General features: G+C 55.4%; 1 protein-coding gene across 2 annotated transcripts in view; it reads left to right on the top strand.

The window, feature by feature from the left end:
* Positions 1-11,552, top strand: part of UNC5B (unc-5 netrin receptor B) — a 91,412-nt gene extending 79,860 nt beyond the window's left edge. For both annotated transcript variants that reach the window (XM_061405812.1, XM_061405813.1), the window contains 9 exons: positions 365-559; positions 899-1,288; positions 1,912-1,999; positions 2,835-3,003; positions 3,132-3,365; positions 5,167-5,316; positions 5,930-6,094; positions 7,176-7,357; positions 7,854-11,552. In XM_061405812.1, coding sequence (XP_061261796.1) covers positions 365-559; positions 899-1,288; positions 1,912-1,999; positions 2,835-3,003; positions 3,132-3,365; positions 5,167-5,316; positions 5,930-6,094; positions 7,176-7,357; positions 7,854-8,019 — 1,739 coding nt within the window. In that variant the 3' untranslated portion in view covers positions 8,020-11,552. The remainder of the gene's footprint in view (positions 1-364; positions 560-898; positions 1,289-1,911; positions 2,000-2,834; positions 3,004-3,131; positions 3,366-5,166; positions 5,317-5,929; positions 6,095-7,175; positions 7,358-7,853) is intronic.
* The last annotated feature ends 3,758 nt before the right edge of the window (positions 11,553-15,310 follow it).

The raw sequence follows: 15,310 nt of genomic DNA on the forward strand, positions 1-15,310 counted from the left end.
AGGACACTCTGTGGCCCCCTGATTTTGAGCCACAGGCCCTGTCACCTCCTGAGCAGAGAGCAGTGACTTCACTCTTGTAAGTGTCCACCTCAAGAGTGCCTGTGCCTCTCCTTACTATACTGGGAAGGAAGCAGAGCATGGGGACAGGGGCATTTAGATCGGTAAACTTATAGAGACTGATGCTCAGAGAGGTTCAAGGCTTGCCTGAGGTCACCAGCCTGTCTGGCAGAGCTCAGATTTAAACCTAGGACAGCGCCAGTCTATCCCAGGCCCTGCCTCTCCCCGGGGACCAAGGGAGTCTCTGGCTCCCCCAAGGCCTGGGTCTCTGCCCCCTGCCCCTCATTCAGCCCTCCTGTCCCCACAGTCCTGGAGACCTCGGGGGACATGGCGCTGTATGCGGGCCTCGTGGTGTCCATCTTCGTGGTGGTGGCTGTCCTCATAGTGGTGGCGGTGGTGGTGTACCGCCGCAACTGCCGGGACTTTGACACCGACATCACCGACTCATCCGCCGCCCTCACCGGCGGCTTCCACCCAGTCAACTTCAAGACTGCAAGGCCCAGTAAGGACCTGGGGACACCTGGGGTGGTGGGTGCAGGCAGGGTCCCCAGGGGGCTTGGCAGCCAGACCAGAGCAGAGGTGCCTGATTCCCTCCTGAGGTTTCTCTAGAGTTTTTTTTAATAAGGAACATTGGACAAGTATGGATGAAAGCGATGCAGGAAAGAGAAGAAATAACTCAGGTGGCAAGTCCGTAAGCTTCCTGCCTTAGTTGGCAGTGGAACCTTTCAGAGCTGGAATTTGGGTGGGATTTTGTAAAAGAAGGGCCCCCAACAGTAGCAGAGGGTGGGATGGGGCCAGGGAGGCACCACAGGCTGAGTCTGACTGCAGCCCCGCCCTGCAGACAACCCACAGCTCCTGCACCCATCCGTGCCTCCTGACCTCACTGCCAGCACCAGCATCTACCGCGGGCCAAAGTACGCCCTGCAGGACTCAGCCGACAAGATCCCCATGACCAACTCGCCACTGCTGGACCCACTGCCCAACCTCAAGATCAAGGTCTACAGCTCCGGCACCACTGGCTCTGGGCCAGGCCTGGCAGACGGCGCCGACCTGCTGGGAGTCCTGCCTCCCGGCACGTACCCTGGTGACTTTGCCCGGGACACCCACTTCCTGCACCTGCGCAGTGCCAGCCTCGGCTCCCAGCAGCTCCTGGGCCTGCCCCGTGACCCGGGGAGCAGTGTCAGTGGCACCTTTGGCTGCCTGGGCGGGAGGCTCAGCATCCCCGGCACAGGTGGGTCCCTGCTCTGCTTGCCTGTCAGCCTGGCCTCGGCATGTTCCCCTCTAGGTAGTCCAACACTCACCCAGCCGAAAATAGGACTTCCTGGTCCCATTTCACAGACATGGGAAGTGAGGCCCAAAGGGATAAAGTGATGATAAAATGAAGACCTGGGGTCCAGGCCTGCCTCTGCCTCGCTAGGGGAGGGGAACTCTCTAAACCTCAATTTCACTCTCGAGTAAGTGGGAAAGAATACTGCCATGTAGTCAAGAAACCAAAGGGTGCTGTTGAAAAGACAGGGCCGCCCAGCTCAGGTTGCACAGCCAGCAGATGAGTTTCCCCGTGTCATACCCTGAGCTAGGCTGGGGCTGGAACCACCCTTTCAGCCTCCAGGACTTTGGCCTATCTCTATATCCCATTGCAATGCCTCCCCTGTGCGGTCCCTCTGGACAGCCCCCTGCGGTCAGTGACCTGGCCTTTCCTGGCACCCAGCCGCTCTCCCCATGCCCTGCTGGTGACCACCAGGATCTCAGAAGATGTCTTTTTTTCCCTATTCCAAGCGGGAGGCCAACCCCCCATCCCCTGTGCTAAGCTCCTGGACTCCTAGCCCCTCCCTACTGACCTCTCTCTCCCGCTAGGGGTCAGCCTGCTGGTGCCCAATGGAGCCATCCCCCAGGGCAAGTTCTACGAGATGTACCTCCTCATCAACAAGGCAGAAAACACCCTGTGAGTAGAGAGACCCAGCCCCAGCCTGGCTGCCCCCTGCTTGGCCTGTCTCCCTGCTGCTTGCCCACCTGGGGCTCAAGTATATCCCCTTCTAAGCCCAGTGCCAAGACCAGAGACAGTTCTCCAAGGAAGACATTGCTCGATATTTGTTCCCATTTAAGTCATGCAAAACCAGCTCAACAATTCATAAAGCTGAAAGCCAGATGACCAGCTGGCTACAATACGACAAAGAGCTAACATCCTAACTATATGAAGAGGTTTGGGAGACCAGTAAGAAAAACTGAATATCTCAGTACAAAAATGGGCAAAGGATATGAACGAGTGATTCACACACACACTGTCATACATACAGATCCATGCACGCAGTCACACAGTGGCCAGTAGTTATGAGAAAATGTTTGACTTAATTTGAAATCAAAGAAATAGTAAAAGAAAGAGCTATGAGGCACCGGAAGTTTCCCTGCTCATGAATTTGCAAAGATATTTTCAAATGCCATAGTACCTTCATGCTGGCAAGAGTGTGGGAACACAGCCTTCCCATGGCGCGTTGGTGGGAGTGTGGATGGGTACCAGTTTTCCAGAGGGCTTTTTAGCAGTACCTATCCACAGCATCTGCAGAGTGCAGAACCTTTGAAAATGGGAGCAAAGATTTGGCTACGAGAATGTTGTGATGTAATAGCAAAAATATAGAAACGATTTCAAGGCCTGTGCCATTTTTCCTTAACTCTGGGAGCCCCAGGGGTACAAAACTGCCTTCTTTCACCCCAGCAGCCAGGGCGGGGGGAGCCCAGCCCCACTTCCTCACTGCCTCCCTCTCCCCTCCACCTTGCCCCAGCCCGCTTTCAGAAGGGACCCAGACAGTATTGAGCCCCGCAGTGACCTGCGGGCCCACGGGCCTCCTGCTATGCCGCCCCGTCATCCTCACGGTGCCCCACTGCGCAGAAGTCAGTGCCGGCAACTGGATTTTCCAGCTCAAGACCCAGGCCCACCAGGGCCACTGGGAGGTGAGGAGGCAAGGCTGGGGGACCTTGGGATCTGAAAGCCCCTTTCATCCTGGCCCAACCTGGATGGACCCCCTCCAGGGCCTTGGCTGACCTGGCCACTTCACCCCCCCCTCTCCGTGACCCTACAGGAAGTGGTGACCCTGGATGAGGAGACCCTGAATACCCCTTGCTACTGCCAGCTGGAGGCCAGGTCCTGCCACATCCTGCTGGACCAGCTGGGCACCTACGTGTTCACGGGTGAGTCTTACTCCCGCTCGGCAGTCAAGCGGCTCCAGCTGGCTATCTTTGCCCCGGCCCTCTGCACCTCCCTGGAGTACAGCCTCAGAGTCTACTGCCTAGAGGACACGCCTGTAGCCCTGAAGGTAAGGCCAGACCATGGTGCCCGCACAGGCCCACACGCTGCGGGTGCCTCGCCCACAGCCAGCCCGTGCATGGTACCTTCCAGTACTCCCTCCCCGGGATCATGGCACCTGCCAGGCACCCTTCACCACCCTCAGCCTCATCCAGTCATTCCTTCATTCCTCAAACATTGAAATGGCATCAGAGCCTGGCGATACAGAGATGAGTCGGGCACCGTTCTGCCCTCACCAAGCTGTGGGCTAGAGGTGGAGCCAGACCTGAGGATCACTGATGCAGGGCTGCGGGAGCATCAGCCTGGGGATGCGGGCGGCGGGGCTTGGTCGTTGGGGCCTTCTCAGAGCTGACCTTAGCCCTAAGCTCCCAAGGACAGGTGGGAGCTCCAGGCAGAGAAGGGAGAAGGGCATTCCGGGAGACGGAGAAGTTTATGCAGAGGCAAGTGTGGTGTTCTGTGTGCCAAAGCGTGCTGGGGTATGAGAGGCGGGGCTCGAGAGATGGCAGGGCTCAGCCTCCCGACAGCCTTGGGGTCATGCCAAGGAATTTGGAAGCCAGCCAGTGGGTGGGGGCAGAGACCTGGTGGACACCTATTCACAGGGGCTCTCTTGAAAGCTACACTGTGGGGATGGATAGACAAACGACTGGGAGGCTGCAGCCAGACCTTGAGCTGGACCCCGGACAACAGGCAGGCAAGGGGGCTAAACTCTGTTTAGTTTTTAGTAGAATGGACAGAAGCAGTGACCAATGGAAAGAGTAAGGGGAAGTAAGGAAGGGTCAGGACTGACAACCAAGCTCCTAGTGTGTGCAGAACTGTGGATAGTGCCCCTGAGTGAGGGGGGGCCATGGCAGATGAGGAGGGGTTCAGGGCAGGTAGAGAGAGAAGGATTTTAGCACCTGCAACCTGATAACAGCAGGTGTTGGTACCTCCCTGTCTCCTGAGCCTCTAAGACCCTGTCCATTCTCTGCTCACGCTCCCGCCGGCTCCCAGGACTTCTGTCTCATCCTGACAAACAGTGGGAGAGCACAGACGCTTGGCCCTGTTTCAACCCCTCTTCCTTTTCCATCTTTCCGTCTCCCGGCTCTGTGAAGCCTCCTCCCTTCCTGTGGCTTTCTTCCACCCCTGGTCTGTGGGCTCTTCCAGCTCCTTAGCTTCCCGGTCTCATGTGACTTGTCTCAGACTCCAAGTTGCGGACTGATGCAACACAGGTGCAAAGGCCTCGTGGGAGAGAGTGTCCTCCTGAGACCAGGCTGACCTGAAATTCCAGGAGGCCCATAATGGGTTAGAGGGCCTGGATCTCTTGGTACTAGGGCACTGGCTAACATCCAGTTATGGTCAGAGAATAGGATGGAGATCAAGAGGGAAGTGGCCCATGTTGGTTTGATGTCATTCTTTGTTTATTCAGTCTCTGTCCATCCATGCAGTCATCCAGCCATCACTCACCCATCCATTTATCTTTTCTTCCATCTGACCTTCTGTTTACACACCCATCCATTTGTCAGTCCGTCTATTGAGCCATCCATGTGTCTATTTGGTCACCTATAAATCCATTCATCCATCCACTTGTCCCACTATCTGTCCATTTATTAATCCATTTTTCTGTCTATCCACCCATACATCCACCCACTCAGTAAGTTTTCTTTGAGCACTTACCAAATGTCCAGTCCTGTGCCTCAGATGGACCCTGCTCTCAATGTTACAGCCTGGTTCCCTCTGTCCGCATGTGTCCCCAAGTCTCAAACCTGCAGCGACAAAGAGCCTGTTGGCCCAATGTGATGGGCTCCCCTTTCTCATTGCTCCCTGGCCCACAGGAGGTACTCGAGCTGGAACGGACCCTGGGTGGCTACCTAGTGGAGGAGCCAAAACCCTTGCTGTTTAAGGACAGTTACCATAACCTGCGCCTCTCCCTCCACGACATCCCCCATGCCCACTGGAGGAGCAAGCTGCTGGCCAAGTACCAGGTGAGGGCTGGGCCAAAGGAGGGGGAGGGGTGGGGCTGGGGCGGGGGCTGCCCAGAGATGACCTATCCCATCTCCCCACCTTCCCTCTCTGTCCTGCAGCCTTGGCCCCCACACCCACCCTTGTGTCTCTCTCTTTCTCCCCTGGTACCCCGGTCATACACTCCCACACACACTATCTGTATACATTATCTTTAAAGAGGTCATACCATCTCTAAGAGCATTCATGCCTGCCAGATTGTCCAGACTAATCTCTGATGGTCACATCCCTCTGCCCATGCCCATCTGTGTGAAACTATTGAATCCACAAGGCTTCCCAGTCCCACAGAGTCATACACACATAAGTACACACACACACACACACACACACACACAGTCACAGACACACACACACACACACACACACACACACACAGTCATATACTCAGACTCGTGCCTTCTTGCCTGTATGCTCCCTTTCTCAGTTGGAGGGCCCTTGCCCAGCTCCTCTTCTCTGCCTACCTGGATGGGAAGGTCCTAGCCTTCCCTGAGCTGGCCCCCTTCCCTGCCCACGCCTCCATTCCCTGAGGGCAGGGCCAGCTGGCCTCACCTCCTTAACCCTGGCTGCCTCCCCCAGGAGATCCCCTTCTGTCACATTTGGAGTGGCAGCCAGAAGGCCCTGCACTGCACCTTCACGCTGGAGAGGCACAGCCTGGCCTCCACGGAGCTCACCTGCAAGATCTGCGTGCGGCAGGTGGAGGGGGAGGGCCAGATATTCCAGCTGCATACCACGCTGGCAGAGGTGAGGGCCAGAGCTCGGACACCCCGTGGGGCTGGGCGCTGCAGGGCGCAGACCCGAGGCTCCCCCTCATCTGGGGGAAGGGCCACCTCCCACAGAACTGTGCCCTCACCTCCCATGTCTGAGCTGGGACGTGCTCATTTTTGGCCAACGTGCGTGCTCAGTCACTTCAGTCGTGTCTGACTCTTTGTGACCCCATGGACTGTAGCCTGCCAGGCTCCTCGGTCTATGGGATTCTCCAGGCAAGAATACTGGAGTGGGTTGTCATGCCCTCCTCCAGGGGATCTTCCCAGCCCAGGGATTGAACCCGCATCTCTTATGTCTCCTGCATTGGCAGGTGGGTTCTTTACCACTGGCACCACCTGGGAAACCCCTCACCTCCCATGTCTGAGCTGGAATGTGCTCACTCTTGGCCAACAGCTGTGACTTACTGAGTGCAAGCCTGGGCCTGACCTGTACCAAATCTCACCAGATCTTCACAACCACCAGAGAGACAGATACAAGGATCCCCACCTGGGAGATGAGAAAAAAGATTTAATGGCGGGCAGGGATCGTGGCTCTTGTATCTCCATGATAACCCAGATTGCAGTTCTCCAGCACTATAACCCAGACTGAGGTTTATAAAACCCGAGGCACCCGGGGGACAGTGCCGGGCCTCCCTGCAGTGCAGTGGAGAGGGTGCTGGATGCAGTCTAGACCCAGCCCTGTCACTGACTCACCACGTGACCATGGATAGTCACTTCCCCTTTCTAGACTTCATTTTTGCTTGTGTAAAAGTGGGTCCATGTGGGTGAGACTGTGGCTGAGGCCCTCGTGGCTTTGTAATCACGAGACAGCATGAGCATTGGCTGGGGCCATGCATTAGCATGTGCCCTGAGGCTGAGGAAGGGTGTGCCACCCCGGTCCTGGAGAGCTCACCTTCCAGGGGCCTTTGAGCAGCTGGAGCCCACCCAGAGCACAGAGAGATGCCAGAGTCTACCCGAGCTCACAGTCCCTGGGCAGGGAGGCTGGAGGGACAGATGCCCAGTGGCATCGCACACAGGGAGCCCTCTCCCCATCTCACCCTTGCTCCCTGTTCTTCCAGACGCCTGCTGGCTCCCTAGACGCCCTCTGCTCCGCCCCCAGCAGTGTGGTCACCACCCAACTGGGACCCTACGCCTTCAAGATCCCCCTGTCCATCCGCCAGAAGATATGCAACAGCCTGGATGCCCCCAACTCACGTGGCAATGACTGGCGGCTGTTGGCACAGAAGCTCTCCATGGACCGGTGAGTGTGGGGACGGTCTACCAGGCTGGGACCACAGCCGCCCCCCTCCCGGTGTCCCCACGGGGCAGGCAGCCTGATAGTAGTTCCTTGAAGAGCATCATGCTCAGATGCCAGCCCGTGAGAACAGGTGGAGCCAGGATACCAGCCAGGTGTGATCAGCAGCAGCAGCCTTGTGCCCAGGACATCAGGTGTTCTGGAAATGCTTGCTGGGTGACAGAATCCATCCTGGTGTCAGAACTCTTCTGGAGAGCTTAAAATGCTGGATAAATATAATGGCAATAATCATCCTCACTGGGGCTCAAAGAGGAGCAGTGTATGGCCTGGGGCCATACAGCCTGCAAGCAGAGGGGCTGGGACTCAGACCCAGGATTGTGGGGGTCCAGAGCCCACAGTCCCGGTGCTCTGGGGAGGTCCTCCCAGGAGCCCCTCAACCCACCGGCCCTGGGAGGGGCTGAGCGTCTGGGGAGCCCAGGGTTCTTCTCCTTCCCTCCGTCAGGTACCTGAACTACTTTGCCACCAAAGCAAGCCCCACGGGTGTGATCCTGGACCTTTGGGAAGCTCTGCAGCAGGACGATGGGGACCTCAACAGCCTGGCGAGTGCCTTGGAGGAGATGGGCAAGAGCGAGATGCTGGTGGCCATGGCCACTGACGGGGAGTGCTGAGCTGACCTGCACCTGTGGGCTGGGAGGGACCAGCAGGAGGCGGGCACAGGCAGGCCCGGGGAAGCCTCCTGGGGGGCCATTGGGCCTCCTCTGCCCCCGAGCTCACAGCCAGAGTCGCCCCTCCTCCTCCTCCCCCGCTCCTTGCCCCACCTGCAGACCACAACCAGCCTTAGGAGATCCATGGACTTCGTTGTTGGGAGGACTCAGCGGTCCTTCTCCACCCCATGCTGTCTCTCCTGACCTCAGACCTCTGTGCAGGAAGCGGGAGGGGCCGGGCCCTCTGGAGGCAGCTAGGGGAGCAAGGAGGTGGCCCTCCCAGCCTCAGCCCCGGGAAGTCTCGGGGCATCTGTTTTAGTTGTGTTCTTTATTCTCTTCCTCAGTCATTGATTCTCCCTCCTCCATCTCCATTCACACCGTTTTCCTCTTTGAAGAGTCAAGTACAATTCAGAGAAACTGCTTTCTCCTGTCCATACGTGAAAAGGAAAAGGAAAGAAAGAAAGCTTCCAACCACTAGTAAGGCTCAAAAAAAAAAAAAAAAGAAAAACACCAAAACCACAAGGGAAAAGAAAACCCAGTTTCTTAGGAAACGCAAATGATTTATTATCCAGATATTTGGATAAGTTCTTTTTAAGAAAAAAAAGAAAATGAAAAAATAACACACAAAAATAGAAAACGCTTTTCTTGAGTGTGGGTGTGGGCGTGCTCGTGATTCTGGCCAGCAGCCTGTGCGTGTGTATGTGTGTAAGAGAGAGAGAGAATCAGGGAGAGAGAGACTGAATAGGAAACCCTTTGCTGCTAATGATTCCATCTTAGACTAAATTCTAACAAGCCCTCAGCTTCCGCACTTCTACAGGGTCAGATGAGGTCTGAGCCGTGGTCCCGTGTTTCTGAAATCTTAAACAGATGCTGAATCAGTAAAGCCAAGGAGGCCTGAGGTCTGGTGTGGGGTGGGGTCCTGCCTCCCTCTCACAGCCCCAGGCAGGTGCCCCCATGGCTCCTCCAGGTTCCCAGGAATCCAGATTAAAAGGACCTGGGATGGAAAATGTGGGTGGGCCAGCCCAGCCAGGGAGTACTATGATCTGGGGGCTCCTGGAGAGGGGGCATGGCCCAGAGAGGGTCCTCACAGAGAAAGGAGTCAGGGATGAGAATCCCCTGTGGACACCTCTCTTCCCCTACCCCAAGGCGGGGCCAGCTGGGACACCCCAGCCTCTAGACCAGGTGGGCTGGAGCAGGTGGGCCTTCTCTTAATGCCCAGGAATCCAGGATCTGCCCTTCCCTAGCAGATTCCCTTCCATTTCCCCTTCTGTAAAACAGAAGGGGAGGATAGGACAGGCTCTCCTGCTTCAGAAGCCTGAGCTCCTGGGGTTGGTGTGGCTTTGAGGAACATGTGAGCAGCCAGCCCTGTGGGTGGCGTGGGAGGCAGGGAGGCGGCTGGTCTGGCTGTACTTTGCACACCTGCCCGGAGTGGAGGAGGAGGGGTGGAGGGCCATTTTCCCAGCTCTGATCTCCCCAGGCACTTCCCTGCAACCCTCTTCTCACACCTTCTGCTGTCTGGGAGAGTCTGAAAGAAGCTTTGACCAGCGGGGTGGGGGGGGTGTGGCACCCCCTCTCCAGCCTGCCTGTTCCAGGAGGTTCCGAGGGGCCATCAAGGTCCCTTTCCAGCCGTCTGGTGATAGGTGGAACCAGACTCTTGAGCTGGCACAGAGGCCACATCAAAGGCCTCTCCTCCTTGGCACCCAGGCCAAAGCAAGTGCCAGCTCTGGGCACTCACCCCAGGGCTTGCCCCAGCAGGTCCAGGAGCAGCTGCTGGCACCAGCCTGGGCATATCCTGGCCTTTGAAAGTCTGATCTCCTGGGAGAAAAGCAGGTTAGGGGGCTGTAGTCCCAGCCAGTGTCCTAAGCCTGGCGTCCCAGCCATGTACTCGGGGGCATGTGGGGACAGTGAGATTTTTACCACCCCCCAGCGCCCTGGGGATCAGGCTGCCGGCCGGCCATCGAGGGCCTGCTGGGTTTGAGAGAGGTTCCTTTTTATCAAGGCTGCTCAAGGGGCCAGGCCTGCATCAGGTTCAAGCCCCTGAGGCTGAGACCACAGCCTTTTACTTTTATCCCAGTGCCTGTGTGGACGTTGCCTCAACAAAAGCAGTGAGCCTTCCCTGCCGAAGGGGCTGTCCGCCTCGGGCTCAGTCTCCCTGCCCACTCCTAGTCTGAGCCGTGTGGGCCTGTGTGGTCACATGAGGGCAGTCTGGAGTCCAAGGACCAGCATTCAAGCTCCAGCTTTGCTATGAGGCCTCTCTGTGACTTAAGGCATCTGACTGCCTTCTCAAGGCCTCTTTTCCTTTTTAGACCCAGAAGGCTCCACAACTGCTGTCTGAGGCCCTTTGGTCTCTGATACATCATTCTAGGCTTCTGAGGTGAATCCTGGTGGGTTGAAGTTGACTGTGGTCTGCCATGGCCCTCCTCCCTGCCCCTCCTCCCTCCCTTCCCTCCTCTCCTCCCTGCCCCTCTTCCCTCCCTTCCCTCCTCTCTTGCCTGTACCTCCTCCCTGCCCCTCCTCCCTCCCTTCCCTCCTCTCCTCCCTTCCTCTCCTCTCTCCCTGCCCCTCCTCCCTGCCCTACCCTGAGAAACCTGCTTCCTTAGCCCCAGGACCGGAGCTCTTGTTGGATGAGGCCAGGCCAGCCACCCAGGTGCCATTTCTAACCTGATTTCCAGAAATTGTGTACCAGGGCCTGGAGCACAGAACCAATTGGCTAAAGCCTCCTGGGAGGGCTCAAACTGTCCAGCTTTGTAAGAAAAGCCTGGAAAGGATTTGCTGGCACCATCAATCTGCTTGGGCTACTGTGACTGTGTCTGCAGACTGCCCGCCTCGGGGTGGCATGGAGGTTTCTCGGCTTATTCAGGCCTGAGAGGCAGCCCCACGCAGCCCGAGTACCTAGAGAGCCACAGACTAAGTGCCGCTGCAGGGCCTACGCACTGTGTTGACGTCTCTCGTCTCTGGGGTGTGCTGGCACATCTGTGCGTGTATGCATGTGCTTCTATCTGTGGGCACATCAGCGTGCCTCTCCGGGAACGTGTCCCCACCCGTGTGTGCGTGTGTGCCCTACTCGAGTCCACTGGGCCGCCTGGAGGTTGCCCTCTGAGTACACAGGGTCAGTCGGTGTCTCTTCTACGTGCCTCTCCTCTGCCTTCTCTCGCAGGGTTCTGGGCTCCAGAGGGGCCCTCCCCTCTCCTGGATGCTCCAGGGCCCTCTGGTCTCCTTCCCCCAGCAACCAGGCAGCTGAGCCAGTTCCCGTAACAGGCCCTCTGGGGAGAGGTGACCAGGAGCCTGGGTGCAGGGAGCAGCTCTCCTGCGGGCCAAGGGCTGTACCACCCGCCTGGGCAGTGGACATGGTTATATGCCCGAGGGCTGCCGGGCTGGCCCCAGTCCCACCTCTGTTTATTCTGTACTACAACCTGTAAATAACATTTAGCATTCCTATTGTAACAAAATTAATTTTTATGAAATAAATTATATTTCCTAGTCTAATAAAAAATTCAGGTTGTAGTCTGCTGTCTTTTTGACTGCCTTTCTGTCAGCAGTTGGGAATGATCTTCCTGCTTTTCTCAAAATTCCATGAGTTTGGGGTCAAGGGGTCATTGCCAGAGCTCTCTGAGCTCCTGGAAATGATCAAGTGCAACTGCCTAATTTTATACAAGGGAAAAGTGGCCCAGAGAGGACTGAGAGCTTCCCCGTGGTCACGCAGCAAGCTGGAGGCCATGCTGACTCTGATCGCAGCCCCTGCTCCCCAGCCAGTGCTCTCAGTGTGTCAGCATTTGTGGGATGTGCTCAGGGTCAGTCTTGTGAGCCTGTCGTGGGCTAGGTGATGAGTGGGAGGAATAACAGAGGTGAAGCCCTCAGCGTCCTTGTCTGCCTGTGAGGCATTCAGACGCGTGTTTTCCAATTGGGCCGAGGTCAGTTGAGAGCACTCACCTGAGACAAAATCCTGCCAGCAGAAAGGGAATGATGGGCAGGCTGGGCTTGTGTGACTTTGGACCCATGGCTGCCATGATGGTTGGGCAGCTTACATACTGAACAAGAAAGCCATATCTAAGGGGGAAGGTGGTGCCTTTCCCACTCAGATTGAAGATTTATGTATTTATTATACTATGAGATATTTCCAGTAGAGGGCAGTAAAGGGCATTGTTCTAATAACATCAATATGTTGGTATTAATTTTCCTATAGATGAAAAAAAAAATGGGCTTCCCTGGTGGCTCAGAGGTTAAAGCGCCTGCCTGCAATGCGGGAGACCTGGGTTCGATCCCTGGGTTGGGAAGATCCCCTGGAGAAGGAAATGGCAATCCACTCCAGAATTCTTGTCTGGAGGATCCCATGGATGGAGGAGCCTTGTGGGCTACAGTCCATGGGGTCGCAAAGAGTCGGACACGACTGAGCAACTTCACTCACTGACTCACTCATAGATGAAAATGTCTCAAGGGATTTTTTTTTCTAATTTGCACCAAGGTGCCATACAACCACAGCAGCCCTGAACCCCTCTGCCCTGTAGACTTCAGGTCTCCCTGTGTGAGTTGAGTCTGGTCCCAGCATTTTCCAGCACTCATTGCCTATTCTACAGATGAATTCTGTGATCTCTGAATTCTGGGATGAGAGCACCCTCTGGCTTCGTGGTAGAGAGTCATAGCACATTAAAGGCTCTGAGAAGGCCTGTGTGAAGATGCTGGTCTCATAATATAGGGTGTACTACATGTATTTGGCCATGGGATACTTTTTATGTTTATATTTAAAGTTTTTATTGCAGCATAGTTGATTTACAATGTTGTGTTAGTTTCAGGCATACAGCAAAGTGAATAAGTTATACATATATCCATTCTTTTTCAGAATCTTGTCCTGTACAGGCCCTTATAGAATATTGAGTGGAGTTCCCTGTGCTATACAGTAGGTCTTTATTTATTATCTATTACGGGACCCTTTTCTAAACCTTTCATGCCCTGAAGGGTCCTGACAGCTCTGACTTGCAGGGACCTGTGGCTCTGAGGGGTGTGCCAAGGATGGCCTGGCTGTCCCCCTGGGGGTTGGGAACACCTGTGGGCTGGGTCCTCTGGGGGCTTATGGCCTAGTAGGGAAGGCAGGATAAACAAGGCTCATAAACATACATGCACATAGACCTACGACTAGACTGTCATCCTTTCCTGGAGTCCAGGAGTACTTAGAGCCATCATATTTGTGTGTGTGTCTGTGAGTGTGTACAAGGGGAAAGAGGGTATAGCCTGAGGTGGGCAGCAGCCCAGGGAGAGGGTGGGAAGTAGCCCCCATAGGCAGGTAGGTTATCTGCAGTCCCCCCAGGAGTCACCCATTTAAAACCCCTAAGTGTATCCCATCACCTAAGCAGGAAGGCCTTGATGGCCACCTGCCCCTTGGTGGGGTGCAAAGAGTTCCAGCCTGGGAGGCAGGGGACCTGGATTCTGGTCCTGATGTTGTGGGGTCACTTTTCCTTCCCAAGCCTCAGTTTCCCCATCCGTGAAATGGCAGCCTTAGACCTGCTGCTCTCTAAGTTTTCTCTGGCTGGTGTGGTTCTGTAATTGGGGGAAGGGAGGTGACAGCCCCACCCCCTGGGCCCTCCTCTATCACTGTCCCGGGGGGATGATGGAAAACCAGGAGCAGGCAGAAGATGGGCCAGTTCTGCCCTAGTAACCGAGTGGCCCCAGTGAGATGCTCTAGAGCAGAGCGGCAAGGTGACAAGGCACATGCCAGCCAACCTGGCACAGGCACGATCTTCAGGCCACCTGCTGTTGCCCTGGAAGGGTTGCTGGGTTCAGGTTTCACCAGTTGCCCCTTCCTTCACTGGGGGCCAGAAGGAGAGAAAGTCCATTCCAACCCCAGCTGACAGCTTAAGATCAGACTCGGGAAGCCTTCATCCATTTCTGTTTGGCAAATTTTTGAAACTTTGCCCATTTTAGTTCAAAACGCTGTAATGCCTATGGTTTAAAAATTAAGGTACAAAATAATAGGTGAAAAGTAGATACCCCACCTCCTCCTGCCTCACCCCTCCCCTGCCACCCTCCCCATTCTCAGTCCTCCCCCCATAGAGGCGATTGTTACTTTTCTTATATATCCCCTCAGGAAGATCTATGCATATGCACACATATATTTGTATATGTAAATATTTAAATATAATGGGTTTGATCCAAGAGTCTCAACCCCTCAAGGTATAAACATGAACTAGTTTTATTTTTCCAATAACTGCTCAGATATTCATTTTGTTGACACCATCTTTCCCGCTGGATAGCAAACTCCCTTAACGATGTCTCCACGGAGGTCCCTAACTTTTCTCTCCCTTGCAGTTATTAAGACATATTCATTTTGGTTGCTAAGGCTCAACCCATCCATCTTGGAACTCCAACCACGTTTAACTAAGTCCCTGGGAGCGCCCTCTACAGGCCACTGGGGGCTGTGCTGCCAGCTCTCTGCACCTCCCCCTTGCCCTCCCCTCTCTACTGCCTCTGCCAACCACTCCCAGCTTCCGACTTGCGGATATCTTCTTTCCTCTCAACCTCCACCCTTGTCACTTCATCCAAAAAGCTGCCATCAAACCAGTTGCCTCCTCCTGCACCAGGTACACGAATCTCACACCAAAACCCCAGCCTTCTCCAAATGGACGCGGGAGTGGTCTAGTGACCGTTCCCGACAGGTTGCCGTTTCTAACCATGATCCCTGCCCTCGACCATCGTTACAAGGACAGGAGGCGCTCGAGATTAGGAACCGCCAGGACCTGATATTTCAAAACACAAGTGGTGGGGCAGGGAGTGGCCCCATGCTGCTGCACATCTCACTGGGCACAGGGGCCGTCACCGCTGGGTACCAGGTCCGGGCAGCACACACTGCCCCCAGAGCCATGCCGAGGGGAGACAGATGGGCAAGGGGACCACAGAAGCTCCAACTCAGCCTGGAGGTTCTACAAAGACTTTATGTTTTAGAACGCTAGGGTTGGTGTCTCTGAATCAGTTTCTCAATTATGCATTTTGTGGAAGATGCTTTTAGGCAAAAGTCGGCAACTTTTTTTTTTTTAATGAAACTTCTTACAAAGAGAAGGTGCTGATGTCCTTTTAGCAGGTGATGGGCCAGATGTGAAGGCTGCTGTCTGCCAGAGGTGCTGGGGTGGCCTCAGGGCCCTGTATGTGTGTGTGTGTGTATGAGTGTGAGGGGTGTGGGTGGGCTGGTGTCCCCTTAAGGATCCTAACCTGGGAGAGGGAGGCGGGGGAGAGTCTGTGGGAGGGGGAACCAGCGAGTCTGCTATTC

Source organism: Bos javanicus, chromosome 28 (assembly GCF_032452875.1).
Source record: "Bos javanicus breed banteng chromosome 28, ARS-OSU_banteng_1.0, whole genome shotgun sequence".
In the NCBI taxonomy this organism is placed as follows: Eukaryota; Metazoa; Chordata; class Mammalia; order Artiodactyla; family Bovidae; genus Bos; species Bos javanicus.